This window comes from Clupea harengus, chromosome 18, assembly GCF_900700415.2.
Source record: "Clupea harengus chromosome 18, Ch_v2.0.2, whole genome shotgun sequence".
NCBI classification, from domain to species: domain Eukaryota; kingdom Metazoa; phylum Chordata; class Actinopteri; order Clupeiformes; family Clupeidae; genus Clupea; species Clupea harengus.
Genome location: NC_045169.1, coordinates 15017965 through 15033509, shown reverse-complemented (window position 1 = coordinate 15033509; position 15545 = coordinate 15017965). Strand labels below are relative to the sequence as shown.

The following is a 15545-nucleotide window of genomic DNA, read 5'->3' as shown; positions in this document are numbered from 1 at the left end:
GCTAAACAGATTTCCCGTGAAAACACCACTGCTATACTATATAACAGACCTCTATGTTAGCTCTGACGTTAGTTGCGGTTGCGTGATTCTAGCAAAGAACTCGATGAAATGCCGTCTGATAGTGATGTCGGTTTATTCTATGTACCAGACCTCGAGCACACACAACACGCTACGATGGAGAGAGAGAAGGAGATATTAGGAGGTATGGTCCATAGTGTAGTTTGTCTTCTGGTTGGCCTTTGACTCCACAGGCCGCGATGTCTCCTCAATTCTCCTTGCTCCGTTCTCTCACCGGTCGTAGCGGTTGGTGTCTCTACGGCATCCTTTCTTCAACACAACACCCTCAGTATACAAATTACATTTCAGTTATAGTCAATAGAATACACAACTTAGCATAATGGGTGTGTCTGTGGTCTGGTTGTGTGCATGCTGGGCTACCTATATATGAAAAAGGTGTGAATGTCAGCAGACAGGAAGGGTCTTTCTGACCATTTGTGTGTTAATGAAGGTAGCGAGAATGTGACACATTCTTGTGGGGGAGGAACTCATATGAGTTGAAAGTATATGAAAAATGCCCAAATCTAACAGAACCGAAACCTCATTCCCCGGTTCATACGACACTCTAAGAGCTAGAGTTGACCTGACCTGACTTGCTCTATGTCTGCCCTGCAAGTCTTTTACCTACCCCAAGGCTCATTTAAAGTTACTCTAATTAGCGTGCTCTTGATTGACTACATCAGGTGTGTTCAGTTGATCACTGATTAAATGATGGGAAGCGGGATTGAGAGCCACTAAAAGCTAAAAGACTCTCCGGATGTGTCAGGACGGGAGACATCTGTAACAGGAAAGCAAAACAAATAACTCCCTTCCTCAAAGACTCACAAATCTTTTCTTGGAGATGCAAGAGCACAGAAAATGACACATGCTTTTAGACTATAAATAAGTCACTAAATGCATAATTGGCCTCTCGGTGCCTTTGGTGTCTTTATTTCCTGTCTTGAAAAACAAAACAAAACCCAAAAAAAACAACTGAAGGTGCAAACAGCAAACACTTTAAGAAAAACAAGGAAAGAGGAAAAGCGTTTGGGCTTTGAGAGAGGATTAAAGTGAGAGAGCGGAGAGGAAAGTGTCTCTCCCGTTGGGCTTTCTTGTCCCAAATTCACAGGAAGTACAGCGACAACACCCTCCTTTTACACAATGGGAACATTTTTGTCAAGAAAGCGCTGAGAAAGAGCAAGGCGTTTCATTGCATTATTTTACCAGACAAACAATTTGCTCAGAAAACTGCGGTTGTGTGTGTGTGTGTGTGCGTGTGTGTATATGTTTGATTGTTGGCAAAGTGTGACTCATGAGAGATTGTGTGTGCTGTATGTATGTGTGTGCATGAATAAGTATATGTATTTTGTCTAAGGTGTACTGTGTTTAAACATGGGGTGTGTGGAGTCTCTCTGTGTTTGGGTGAATAGGTTGTATAGTGTGTGTGTGTGTGTGTGTGTGTGTGTGTGTGTGTGTGTATGTGTGAGTGTTGTCTTCTCATTAGTTGTGTTGGTGTGTGTATCGCGATTGGTTTGAGTGCGTCTGCCTATCTATCTTCTTAGCTCCATCATGTCTGCAGGACGCTGATATTTTTAGGCAGGGTGAAGGCTATGTGTCTGTATGTGTCTGTATGTGTCTGTTTGTGTCTGTTTGTGTCTGTATGTGTCTGTATGTGCACACTTTCATATGCACAGCTGCTTAGTATGGATGGAGAGAGCAGACCTGAAGGCTATGTGTCTGTATGTGTCTGTATGTGTCTGTATGTGTTTGTGTCTGTATGTGTCTATGTGTCTGTATGTGCACACTTTCATATGCACAGATGCTTAGTGTGGATGGAGAGAGCAGACCTGAAGGCTATGAGTCTGTATGTGCACACTTTCATATGCACAGATGCTTAGTGTGGACGGAGAGAGCAGACCTGAAGGCTATGAGTCTGTATGTGCACACTTTCATATGCACAGATGCTTATAGTGTGGACGGAGAGCGCAGGCCTGCGGTGCACGCCTGGTGGAGCCCAATCTTGCTCAAAGCCTTTAGTGTCCGAGGCAGAGGGCCTGCGGGCCTGTTCCAAGACTCCCAGGAGCACAAATCTCTCCCTTCGAAACCCTCCCACTGTAAGGACTTACACGCACCAGATCAGAGCATCAGAATCACACTGCGCTGCGACGAGGTATTAACAGGTATTAGTCTTACGGCCGCGGCTCAGACACGAGACTGTGTTTGGCTCCTGGGATTCCTGGAGGTCGCCTTGGCAAAGCTTGTAATTGTTGCGGGGAAGGCGAAATTAAACGAATAAAGAATCTGTGACTGCTGGCGGAGACAGTGGACTTAGCGGGGGGAAAAACGCCGTCGTTATGGAAACGGGCTCCACGCGACGGCTGGGAGTGCTTGAGAATAATCCTAGCGGCGTATGTTTAGCCACTTAGCGATCGGCTTAGGCTCCCCTATAGGTGAGCGGCTCCAAGGAACGACTTCATCAAACGACGCTGAAAGACTCTAACAAGACAGAGGTAGCACCTGTCCTATGTGGGTCAGACTCGTGCCAGATACACCCCTAGTTAAAAGTCAGTGTCGGGAATTCAGCTCAATTCAACCAGTAGTCAATGACAAGGTCCTTTTTCTTCCAGTAGCATATAGTGTTTCCATTGTGATACCCAGGGGTTAATTTGAGGCGAAATTACACCACCTCTCCATGGATGCCTCGGGAACCAACAGAACCACCATAATGACAGACAAAACCGCTGGTACCATAGAAAACCTGGAACAGAATTATCATGGTGACAGTAAGAACTGCTGGTTCCGCCTGGAAACCTGGAACAGAACCACCATGATGACAGACAGAACTGCTGGTAACCTAGGAAACCTGGAAAGTTACTTCATAAAACTCCACGCTGAATCACAGGCAACACAATGCATGCCACACACACACACACACACACAAACTCATACCATGTTGGTGTGTATAATTAAGCTGATGTGGCCAGTAGCAATACAACATGTCTGCTTTGATGTTCCAGAACCCAGAAGAGTGTATGTATGTGAAGAGTGTGTGCATGTGAAGAGTGTGTGCATGTGAGTAGGTGATAATGTGGGCCACTTTGGCTCTCAAATGAATGTCTGAGAACACGCGCACACACACAGACACACACACACACACACAACAGTTAACCTGACGATCACACTTAGCCCGATGCCCGTGGAGAGAGGGTGAACGAGTTTGGCAGGGGAGTGTTTCAGCTGAAAATGAGTCTATCACCATCATCATTGCTTCTCTCCATCTCGGAGACACAGGAGAGGGAGTGATGAAGCTGAAACGACTCTAACCATTACAATCCCATTACCGAGCAATCCAGGACTAAATGCTAAATGCTAAATAGCTAGAGCTAAATGCGTCATGCTTACGGGCTCAGCACCTCCAGTTGGGAGTTTGAGTTAAAATAGACTCACACTTAAAGACAGTGAGGGGAGACAGACATTAAAGAAACGCTCAGCAGTGATTTAAATGCACTTTTTGATCCTTAGATTGTCTCAACATGTGGCTTAGAGAAGAAACTATAATGATCTCTCATCCTTACTGAGTGTTTGAGACATCCTGGCTCCTGAACATATCTGATGTCATACTGGTATTGGAACACAAAACATTTAGAATTCCATATTAGGGTGGTTGACATTGCGATTGGTATTCTAATTCCCTGTAAATCTCAGGTGTCAAACTGCTTTTAAAAACAAGTCTGGTAGAACAAAACGCTTAAAAACACGTCTAGGCAAACAACATCTGTTAAAACACATCTGGTCAAACAAAACGCTTTAAAAACACGTCTGGTCAAACAAAACGCTTTGTAACTTTGTAAAGGGTTTAAAGGGCATCTCGGGTCATTTCTCTCCCAGATTCTTTACTTGACACACGGGCTACCCTTCAGTCAACCATCTGCAGCTAGAGTCTCCATGCACACATAAAACCCTATCTGCAGTACAGATCCACACATAAAAGCCTCCCAGACTGTCTACTAAACAGACACTAGAGTCGACCATTTCACATTCTGCCACGCCGAAGTACACATTCCAGAAGTATAGATCCATACATGAAGCAATGCTCTGAATGGGTTTATTTGATGCGTTTACTTCCTGAAACAGCATACAAGGTAGCAGTGATATGTGATTAGATTTGTTTATAACATTCTGGGACAAACAAAAAAAAGGTGACATACATTTTAGTCACAACCGTTCCCTTAAATAAATGGTTATACAAATATATATATATATATATAAAAAAAAAAAAAAAGGTTTGGCCGAATAAGCATCAGTGCACATCAGATACAGTAGTGATAGTTCAACCAGTACATGCATTGACACAGATACTTCTACAAGAACAGAGTAGAGGAATTCAAATTCTCAGAACAATATTAAATATTTGGAGTAAATCTCAAACAAATTATGAGCTGACATATTTCAGTTCAGAGTTAAAACTTCATCATAAAACAGGCAGCGCAGCACAAACAAATCGACCCAGTTATAAACAATAAACATAACTAAGCTTGCAAATATGTGAGATGTGGCAAGATTATAAAAAGCTTGTGTCTTTCTGTTGGTATTGTATGGGTGGCGAGGTCTGTTGAGGCTTGTATAGAAGACTGATGCTGCATTCAGGGCGGCCAAACCTCACGCTTTTGGCATGACACTCTTTTAGGTACATCTATGACTCGTGATGTCATGACACTCTTTTAGGTACATCTATGACTCGTGATGTCATGACACTCTTTTAGGTACATCTATGACTCATGATGTCATAACACTCTTTTAGGTACATCTATGACTCGTGCTGTCATGACACTCTTTTAGGTACATCTATGACTCGTGATGTCATGACACTGTTTGAGGTACATCGTGATGTCATGCCATAATTTGCTCCACTGAACACACTGCTTCTCACTAAAGATGTCGGACGGGTCACACTTGAGTTCATGATAATACAGGTCTGTAAATTACAACCCTTATGATGCGGTTTGTTATTGGCACAGCACAAATACTGCCCCCTATCTCGCTCTCTCGGTCACACACACACACACACATACACACACACACACTTTCTCCTTAAATCCATCATATTTACAGTCCACCAAATGTTGACGCACTAGTCCACTAGAATGGGAGCTGAAATAGATGGGAGTCAGATAGCGCTACACCCCCGTTCCATCCTTGGCACAACACGACACAGCACCATGGAAGTCTTGGAGAATATTCAAAAAAGTTTGTACTGAAAATAGCACACAAAGTTACACAACTTCCTCACCAGCAGAGTAAGCCATAGCCTTCTGTTGTCTGGATAGGTAGGGTCTAAAAATGTCAAAACAGCAAATAGCATTCACAGCAATACAGTATCTGTCCACATAATTAAATACACTTAAATACAAAGGTATCCGCATGACAAATACAAATACAAAGTCATTCATTTTCACATTCAAGAAGGGAAGAGATACCAGCTGAGCTGGAGACAGAGGAAGTCCATATGTAGTTACAGTCATCGTCCACCAGATGGCAACGTGTGGGTGTTCTGGGCTGCCCTCAGTGGACTTCTTTGGTGGCTGTCTTCAACACCAAGCACCAAAGTGTTTCCAAACTAGCATCAGCTAAGTTGTTGGCAGGCTGAAGAATGTGTATATACATATTTTCTTTTCTGGCCTAAGTTATGAGATTGTACTCCTCTTGTTCTGGGCAGAATGCCACAGGCATATTTCTGCACAGACAGATCAAACAAAGTAAAGGTTCATACCATTATGCAATGCACATTTTCTTAAAGAAAAAACACTCAAGCAAATAAAATAGAAATGAAAAAAAGTTACTTCCCCGTTTGTCTATTTAATCCTCAGTCATCACTAAGTAACATTTAGAGCAGACTCCATTTTGTATAACTTATATATTATATATATATATATATATATATTAATATATTATTATATTAATATTATTATATATATAAAACTTTACATAATTATATTTACTTATTATACGGCTCCTCCGAATGTTGAAAAAAGTCCTGTTCGTCCCGTCGTGAATTATTTTCCTATACTGACTGGCAGACTATACATTATCTCTTACGTGTCCCCTGCACCTTTATTCTCCTCACCTGGTTATAGATGGACATCAAACACACCCTCCTCCACTGCCTCAATGTCCTCTTCAGCGATAACTGGGAGGAGGAGAGAGAGGGAGGAGGAGAGAGGGAGGGAAGGGGAGATGAGGAGAAAGAGAGAAGTGAGAATTAAGCGAGATTACTTCTCATATATGATCAAACTTAACGATAAAAAGTCCCTATTGGTTTGATGGGGTGTAGGAGCTCAGCGGAGTGGAAAACACCTTCAGCAGACTGTGACCCTGTCCAACTCGATCATTAGGACTCTTCCATGAGTTGATGCCTGTTTTATGTCCCTACCCTGTCAAACTCGACCATAAAGCACTATCAGTAGGACTTTTCTATTAGTTGATGCCTGCTTTTTTCCCCTCCATCTCGTATTAACATTATCCAATTTACCTGATATTAAACCAAGCGATCGCCTAATTAGAAATCAGTCACAAAAGCTTCACGAGAGATCAGTGACACCTGCTGACCCTACACACACATCACACACACATCTACACACACATCACAGTTAGAGAGAGAGAGTCACAGAGTGTTAGTGAGGTAAAGAAGGGAATTGGAGGATTTAGAGGAACACACACACACACACACACACACACACACACACACACACAAACACAGGCACACACACACACACGCACACACACACACACAGGCACACACACACACACACACACAGAGGAGTTAGTGGGTGACTCATGTTGGCGACGCTGTGATTCCATCTGAAGCCAATCACATTTCCATTGCAAATCACCCTCACAAGTGGGGCCAGACAGGCAGGGAATAAAGAAAAGCCAGAGAGAAGAGAGAGAGAGAGAGAGAGAGAGAGAGAGAGAGAGAGAGAGAGAGGGAGGAAGAGAGAGAGAGAGAGAGAGAGACAGACAGACAGACAGAGTGAGAGAGACAGACAGAGAGAGAGAGACAGACAGAGAGAGAGAGAGACATAAGAAGAGGCATGAAAAGAAACAGGGCCAGAGGGAAAAAAAACTATTCTGTGCGTTTTCATCAACAACGGACCATTTTCTGAGATATATATACACATATATATATATATATATATACACACACACATATACACACACACACACATGTTGCTGTTTCTTACATCTGTCACTGTGAGGGTAACTCTCTGTCTCGTATTAAAGTGAAGCCCTATCTGAGCCATGCATTAACACTATAGGATCAGCAGCAGTAATGACTAACATGATAGCGTTCATTACTTTATGCAGGTCATGATTCAAGTAATGTACGGCTGGCATTGAAACCCAGCGCCCACAGAGTGCCCAACATTACTCTAGTCCAGGTGCCCACAGAGAACACTACTCTAGTCCAGGTGCCCACAGAAAACACTGCGTGTGCGTGTGTGCATCCTCACCTGTGTTCTGTAGGTTGACTGGTGCGTTAGACGGCGGTGGGAAGCTGTAGGACCTGGCCTGTATGTGTGTGTGTGTGTGTGTGTGTGTGTGTGTGTGTGTGTGTCTGCATCCTCACCTGTGTTCTGTAGGTTGACTGGTGCGTTAGACGGCGGTGGGAAGCTGTAGGACCTGGCCTGCAGGGAGGGCGGAGTCTCGTGGCTAATGCTCTTGGTCCTCTTACGGCATTCCACCGCAAGCCGAGCGCGGCACGCCTTATGGCAGTTCACCCCACACACTGCATAGAGGAGAGGAGAGGGGAGGAGAGGAGGAGGGGAAAGTGGAGAGGAGAGGAGAGGAGAGGAGAGAGAGGAGAGTGGAGAGGAGAGGGGAGGAGGGGAGAGGAGGGGAGAGGAGGGGAGAGTGGAGAGGAGAGGAGAGTGGAGAGGAGAGGGGAGGAGGGGAGAGGAGGGGAGAGGAGGAGGGGAGAGTGGAGAGGAGGGAAGAGGAGAGGAGAGGGGAGGAGAGGAGAAGAGAGGAGGCGAGAGGGGAGGAGAGGAGATGAGAGGGGAGGAGAGGAGAGAGGAAAAGAAGAGGGGAGGAGAGGAGAGAAGAGAAGAGTGGAGGAATAGAGAGGGAAATAGAAACGAGAGGAAGAGAAGTGAGGAAAAAAGGGAAGGAACGCACACAGAGAGAGACACATGGATGGATAGAGCGAGAGGGGAGAGAGAGAGAAAGAAAGAGTGCAATGGATAGAGGTAGAGGGAAATATAAAGGGGAAAAAGGATGGAGGGTGACGGACAAAAACAGAGAGAAAGAGAGAGAGAGAGAGAGAAAACAAAGGAGAAAGAGGAGAAAAAAGGGGAGGGGGGTTATTAAGCTAGAGGGGGAGGAGGGAGAGGAGGTGGGTGGCGAACTCAGACAGCGGGGAGGTGAGTGTGTGTCTGCAGGTGGTGCACACACACACACAGTGAGACACACACACACCCAGACACACTGACGTAATCATCAGTCTGGACACAGAGCGAGACTCTGATTGGATGGGAGAATGGATGTGGGTGGGGCAAAGGACAGGTGATGATGCATTAGGGGGACAGGAAGATTAAATGAGATGAATGAATATGAACACACACACACACACACACACACACGCTCACACATTCTCACACACACACACACACACACACACACACACACACACGCGCACTCACACACGCTCACACATTCTCACACACACACACACACACACACACACACGCTCACACATTCTCACACACACACACACACACACACACACGCGCACTCACACACACACACACACACACACACACACAAACAAACAGACACACACAGACACAGACACATGCACACAGACACACGCACGCACACACGCATGCGCAAACACACACACACAAACAAACAAACAAACAGACACACACACACCCAAATAAACAAACAAACAGACACAAACAAACAGACAGACACACAACACTACAACACACAGACTCTGAACCACACCCAAACATCACTGGTATGCTATGAATGACTCTCACACGCAAACACTCCTCACTAGAACTCATGACCTGTACCATATCTTTAAAAACAAGTCTGCAACACCTGCAAGCACATTCTCAATTCCACAGCACATTCTTGTTTTATAAAATACGACCCATAATTGTCTCCACACTTTAGTTTTTCTCCAGAATATTATAGTGTTATTCGTGACACTGCTATTCACAGAACATCACCCTGAAGTGTGGGAGAGGAAAGTCTCACACTCACACTTTATATGTGTACTAAAAACAAACAAACAAACAAACACCAACAAGGCACCACCTAAACGCTTTTACTCCATGTGTTTTCTAAATGTTAGAACAACTACTGTAAACCTAAATACTTTTGTTATGGTGTAGTATTGTAGTGGGCTGTTTTTTTTATTTTGTTTTTAAGCAGAACCGTATACAAGCACTGCAATGTTGTACTGAAACTGCAAAAGGCCCCAGTCTTTCAAAGACGGAAACCAATATGTAGTTGGTTCAAAATGAAATCATTTAAAATCAAAACATAATTTTAGAAGAGATAATGAGCTTTGTTTTGTAAGAATTTATGAAAGTGTGTAAAAGTGAATCGATTTCAATTATGTGTAAACAATTAAAATGAACTTGGATGACAGCCAGGAACACGAGAAGAGAAAACCTGAAAAAAGAATCAGCACTCCTCTCCTTTATACTGAGGACACAAAGTGGAAGAGGTCACCTTGTGTAATACTACACTCTGCCAGTAGAGGTCACTGTGTCTCAATGTAACCTCCATAAACACCCAGGAGAGGGGTGACGAGGGACACTGTATTTATTTCACAGATCCTCTTTTGTTGTTTTTCCACCTCCTACTGCTACTGCTACAAAGTGTGTGTGTGTGTCTGAATGTGTGTGTGTGTGTGTGTGTGTGTGTGTGTGTGTGTGTGTGTGTGTGTGTGTGTGTGTGTGTGTGTGTGTGTGTGTGTGTGTGTGTGTGTGTGATCTGATAGCAGCATATCATGACAGGGAGATGTCGGTGTTGAACAGCAGGATAAAATGACAGCAGTTTTCAGAGAGATGTTGGTGTCTTACCTTTGCACTTACAGCCTTGCTTGTAGAAACCCCATATCTGTGACAGAAGAACAACAGAGTTTTTACTTAAAGTCACATTCTAGCATTCAACAAAGAGAGAGAGAGAGAGAGAAAGAGAGAGAGAGAGAGAGAAAAAAAATGGAAAAGCTGAAGGATCAGTATTGTGAGGATGAAGGGAGGAGAGAGGGATGTGGAAAAGAGAAAAAAGGAGGCAGAGAAAAAAAGAAAGTGTGTGTGTGTGTGGAAGGGGGGATTAAGATCAAGCGGCGAGGACAAACCACAGGGGGGGAACAATGACATGAAAGACCCGAGCAGATCACACACACACACACACACACACACACACACACACACACACACGTTCACAAACACACACACTCACACGTACACAAACACACACACACACCCACGTACACAAACACACACACACAAACACACACACACACACTCACACGTACACAAACACACACACACACACACACACACACAAACAAGATCTGAGGCGGCAGAAATATCCTTACCTGAAAGACACACACACACACAAACAAACAAGACATACATAAACAGAAACACATGCAGACACACACCAAAAGAAAAACAAATGTCCCCTCACACACACAGAGACACACACACACACACACACACGCACATGCACACACACACACACACATGTACACGCACACACACACACATGTACACACACACACACACACACAAAGGACAAAGGGGCTCAGACGGTACACTCAGAGCCCCCACATAAACATTTTTTTAAAAAGAGTTTGTCATCAAGGTGACGACACAAAAACACGTCAGGGAGACCATTTCATTGCACCAAAACCCCCCAGGTCCCTCCAGCTCTCCTCTCGCCACTTAGTAAACATACAATTACACCCCCCACCACCACCACCACATGACTTTTGCTCAGGAGTTTTGCTCTACAGCTAGCAAGACTACCAAAGTCAAGTGCAAAATCTCGCAAAACAACGCAGTTGGCACTGGTCAAAATGTGCTGGTGTCTTCTGGCGACACAGTGGCCGGTGTCACACCTGTCACATGGTGCCCTGCCCCCGACCACTATATAGTGCATAGCCTGGGAGGCTGGTGGGAAATGGCAGGTGTTCGGTCCTTCACATGGCCATCAAAATGAATGTGAAGATCATACCAAACCTAGCTGCCTATAAAACACACCTGTACTGTACTGTGCTGTTGCTTTAAACAAGCTGAACTTCTGTTCCTTAAACAAGGAACTCCACCAGAATACGCACGGAGAGCCAGTTCCCTATAGGAAACAAGTTACGCCTGTCTGTAGGCGGAGGCTTCTGGGATAGAACACAAACCATAGGTAGAGGGAACATCCAGTGTGTGTGTGTGTGGGTGTGTGTGTGTGTGTGGATGTGTGTGTGTACGCATGAGCTTGTGAGTGTGTGTGCATGTATGTGTTTGTATGTGTGTGTGGGTATGTGAGAGTGTGTGTGTGTATGTGTGTGGGTGTGTGTGTGTGCATGAGCTTATGAGTGTGTGTTTATGTGTTTGTATGTGTGTGTGGGTATGTGAGAGTGTGTGGGTATGTGAGAGTGTGTGTGTGTGTGTGTGTGTATGCGTGTGTGTGTGTGTGTACGCGTGTGTGTGCGCGTGTGTGTGCTGTTTGTGTGTGTGGGTGGGGGGATGGGTGTGTGCGCGCGTGTGTGTGCATGTAGAGATGTGTGTGTGTGTGTATGTGTGGGTGTTTCTGTTGTTTCAGGTCCAGCTCGGCACATCCTAACAGGCTCACAGTTCAAAAACCCCTGTTGTGCTTGTCTCTCTGCCAACAGGAAGTCCCCTCTGGCGAACAGGAAATGGATGGCGTTTCTGCCACTGCCGGTCACAGCGCTTATCTCTCCTCACTTCACAGCTTTTCCACATAAGATTATCAAAAATCCCCCACAATTCCCCTGTGTCTATACGCCGCCTCGTGAGTTTGGCGTAAACACTCGCGGGGGAAACAGAAGCCGCCACGCTTGTCCCCGGTCTGTCACTCCTCTGCGCTATTTATAGAGCGGCAGACTCCCATGCATCCCTCACTCAGCGCTGTTTTACAGAGACAGAGGGCTGGTTATTAGACACATGACTGTAGGACTTTATCGACTTGTCCGCGCAGCATCAATCAATCTGGCCATCAATAGACTGCTAATGAGAACAGCACAATGAGAGAGAGAGAGCGAGGGAGGACAGATGGAGAGAGAGAGAGAGCGAGGGAGGACAGATGGAGAGAGAGAGAGTGGAACTGGAATGAAGGAGAAACAGATGAAAGAGTCAGAGTCACTCCTTCACCAGCTGTCCGGATTACAAAGAAATTCGAATCCAACTTCCACCCAAAATCATAGCTATATACCCAAAATCATAGCTATATATCCACAATCATAGCTATATACCCAAAATCATTGCTATATATCCACAATCAAAGCTATATATCCACAATCAAAGCTATATATATATATATATATATGTGTGTGTGTGTGTGTGTGTGTGTGTGTGAGTGTGTGTGTGTGTGTGTGTGTGTGTTGTGATGGAAATCTGATCATAACCAGTCTAATGAGATCAGTCTTATAATAAGCGATAAGTATAAAGTTTATTAGTCTTCTACAGAAGGATCAGAAACACACAGAGTGAACAGCAAGCAGTGTGTGAGAATCGGATTAATTTCTCTCACAGGCAGTGTCTATTTAACAGGGTTCCAGAGATAAGAAGAAGAACAGGGAGTATCACTATTCCAGCACACTATATTCTCAAGGACAGAAAAAACAATCACCCCAGTTCTCCTCAACTTCACATGACATGTTTTAAACAATAACACTTACAATTCGCATAATTTGTAATACAGTGTGTATATAGAGACTGTGCAGTACTAGCTGCTTATTACTGTGTGTGTGTGTGTGTGTGTGTGTGTGTGTGTGTGTAGAGACTAGCTGCTTATAACACAGATAACTGTGATAAAAAAGAGGAGTGACCACACAGTGATGGGCCTATGGATGCGCCCTGAATGCATACGCATATTTACACACACACATTCACACACACACATACTGCAACAATCAACACACACACCTGCAACTCACAAACCTTCATTCACTCACACACATCAAAAGTGTAACCAATGTGTAAGTGTACTTATGGATTGTATCAGTATTGTGTTAGCGTACTTATGGAGTGTATCAGTATTGTGTTTGTGTACTTATGGAGTGTATCAGTATTGTGTTAGCGTACTTATGGAGTGTATCAGTATTGTATTAGCGTACTTATGGAGTGTATCAGTATTGTGTTAGCGTACTTATGGAGTGTATCAGTATTGTGTTTGTGTACTTATGGAGTGTATCAGTATTGTGTTAGTGTACTTATGGAGTGTATTAGTATTGTGTTTGTGTACTTATGAAGTGTATCAGTATTGTGTTTGTGTACTTATGGAGTGTTTTGGTATTGTGTTGGTATACTTATGGAGTGTATCAGTATTGTGTTAGTGTACTTATGGAGCGTATCAGTATTGTGTTAGTGTACTTATGGAGTGTGTCAGTATTGTGTTAGTGTACTTATGGAGTGTGTCAGTATTGTGTTAGTGTACTGATTGTTCTGTTCTCTCTCTTGTATTCATGTTGTGCTGTTGCTGTGAGTGCTTTGGCAATAGTGTATAATTAATCTGTCAATAAAGCACTTTTGGATTGATAGAGAAAGAGAAGCACAAGAGAGAGAGAGAGAGAGAGAGATGGAGTAAGAGTGAGATGGAGAGAGAGAGAGATGAATTGGAGAAAGAGCAAGAGGTCTGAGGCACACACAAGAAAGGGAGATAAATGGATTGCACACACAATGCAAGCACATACTGCACACACACACAGACACACACACACACACACACACACACACAGACACACACACACACACACACACACACACACACACACACACACACACACACACACACACACACACACACACACCTGTTTGTTCATCTCAGAGGCATATATCTATGTTTGCAATATCTTTGTGTTCCGTATGAAAACTTTGTGTTTAAATGTTATGCTTTGGCAATGCAAAAAAAATGGTCATGCCATTAAAACTGATTTGAATGGAATTGAGTTGAATAGATAAAAGCAGAAGGAGATGGAATCAGAGGAGTGAGGCAGACCGGGAGAGAGAGAGAGAGAGAGAGCGAGAGAGAGACAGGCAGACAGAAAGAGAGAGCTGTAGACTGGCAGCAAAATATGTATCAGCCTGTCATGAGCTCCATAGTCCCTGTCCCACATAACTACATGTTTAATAATTAACAATTAACCGGTTATTGTTATATGTTTATATACCACATTGTTACCATCTATAACTTATTGTTTGTTTTTTATTTATTTATGTTTATTGTGATTGTACATTTTATGTAAACATGCTTTGGCAACGTTGTATTGTATGCAGTCATGCCAATAAAGCCTTTTGAATTTGAATTTGAATTTGAATTTGAGAGTGAGAGACATGCAGACAGACAGACATGCAGACAGACAGACAGACAGACAGACAGACAGACAGACAGACAGACAGATAGAGAGAGAGAGAGAGAGGACAGAAAGAGAGAGAGAGAGAGGAGAGAAAGAGAGAGAGACAGGCAGGCAAACATAAAGAGAGAGAGAGAGGAGAGAAAGAGAGAGAGATGACCTGTGTGGGGCGGCGTGTGTCAGATACTCACAAAGCCTGCACAGTGCTCACAGAAGGTGGGCTTGACGTAGGTGGTGTCAGTGAAGCTGTGGATAAAGCCCATCTTACAGTTGAGCAGAGAGCTGGCTTTCATGAAGTAATCAATCATCTCTTCACGACTGATCTTCCCATCCCTGACACCAACACAGAAGGGAGGGGGAGAGAGAGAGAGGGCGGATGGGGAGAGAGATGAGAGAGAGAGAGAGAGAGAGAGAGAGAGAGGAAGAATGAGGAGAAATGAGAGAGCGAGAAAGAGAGAGAGAGAGGATGGGGAGAGAGAGAAAGAGATAGAAAGATATAGAGAGAGGGAGAATGAGGAGAGAGATGAGAGAGAGAGAGGAAGAATGAGGAGATGAGAGAGAGAGAGAGAGAACGAGAAAGAAAGAGAGATAAAGGGTAGAGCAAAGCAGAGGAAAAACAGACAGAACATAATAATCAATGAGACGTGCAGCATGAGAAAACAAATAAAATACTAAAACTCAGACCACTACCACTTTTTCACACACAAATTCACATTACTCATTTAATCACCTACTCTAGTATTACTGTGACAACACACTGAGTATATTACTCTAGTGTTACTGTGACATCATAGTGACTGTATTACTCTAGTGTTACTGTGACATCACACTGACTAGTGTCACTGTGACATCACACTGACTATATCATTATAGTGTTTCAGTGACATCACACTGTCTATAT

The 15545-nt window shown here is 43.9% G+C and overlaps 1 protein-coding gene across 2 annotated transcripts in view; it reads right to left on the bottom strand.

Annotated features, from left to right (window-relative positions):
- Positions 1–4127: 4127 nt before the first annotated feature.
- Positions 4128–15545, bottom strand: part of LOC105895414 (RAS guanyl-releasing protein 2) — a 54793-nt gene continuing 43375 nt past the window's right edge. The window contains exons 13-18 of one of the 2 annotated variants that reach the window (XM_031584690.2): positions 14836–14977; positions 10134–10170; positions 7717–7822; positions 7548–7600; positions 6161–6223; positions 4128–5770 (exon numbers count right to left, since the gene is read on the bottom strand). In XM_031584690.2, the coding sequence (XP_031440550.1) occupies positions 6165–6223; positions 7548–7600; positions 7717–7822; positions 10134–10170; positions 14836–14977 (397 nt within the window). In that variant the 3' untranslated portion in view covers positions 4128–5770; positions 6161–6164. Of the gene's footprint in view, positions 5771–6160; positions 6224–7547; positions 7601–7663; positions 7823–10133; positions 10171–14835; positions 14978–15545 lie in introns of both variants that reach the window. The other variant, XM_031584691.2, reaches the window with a different exon arrangement.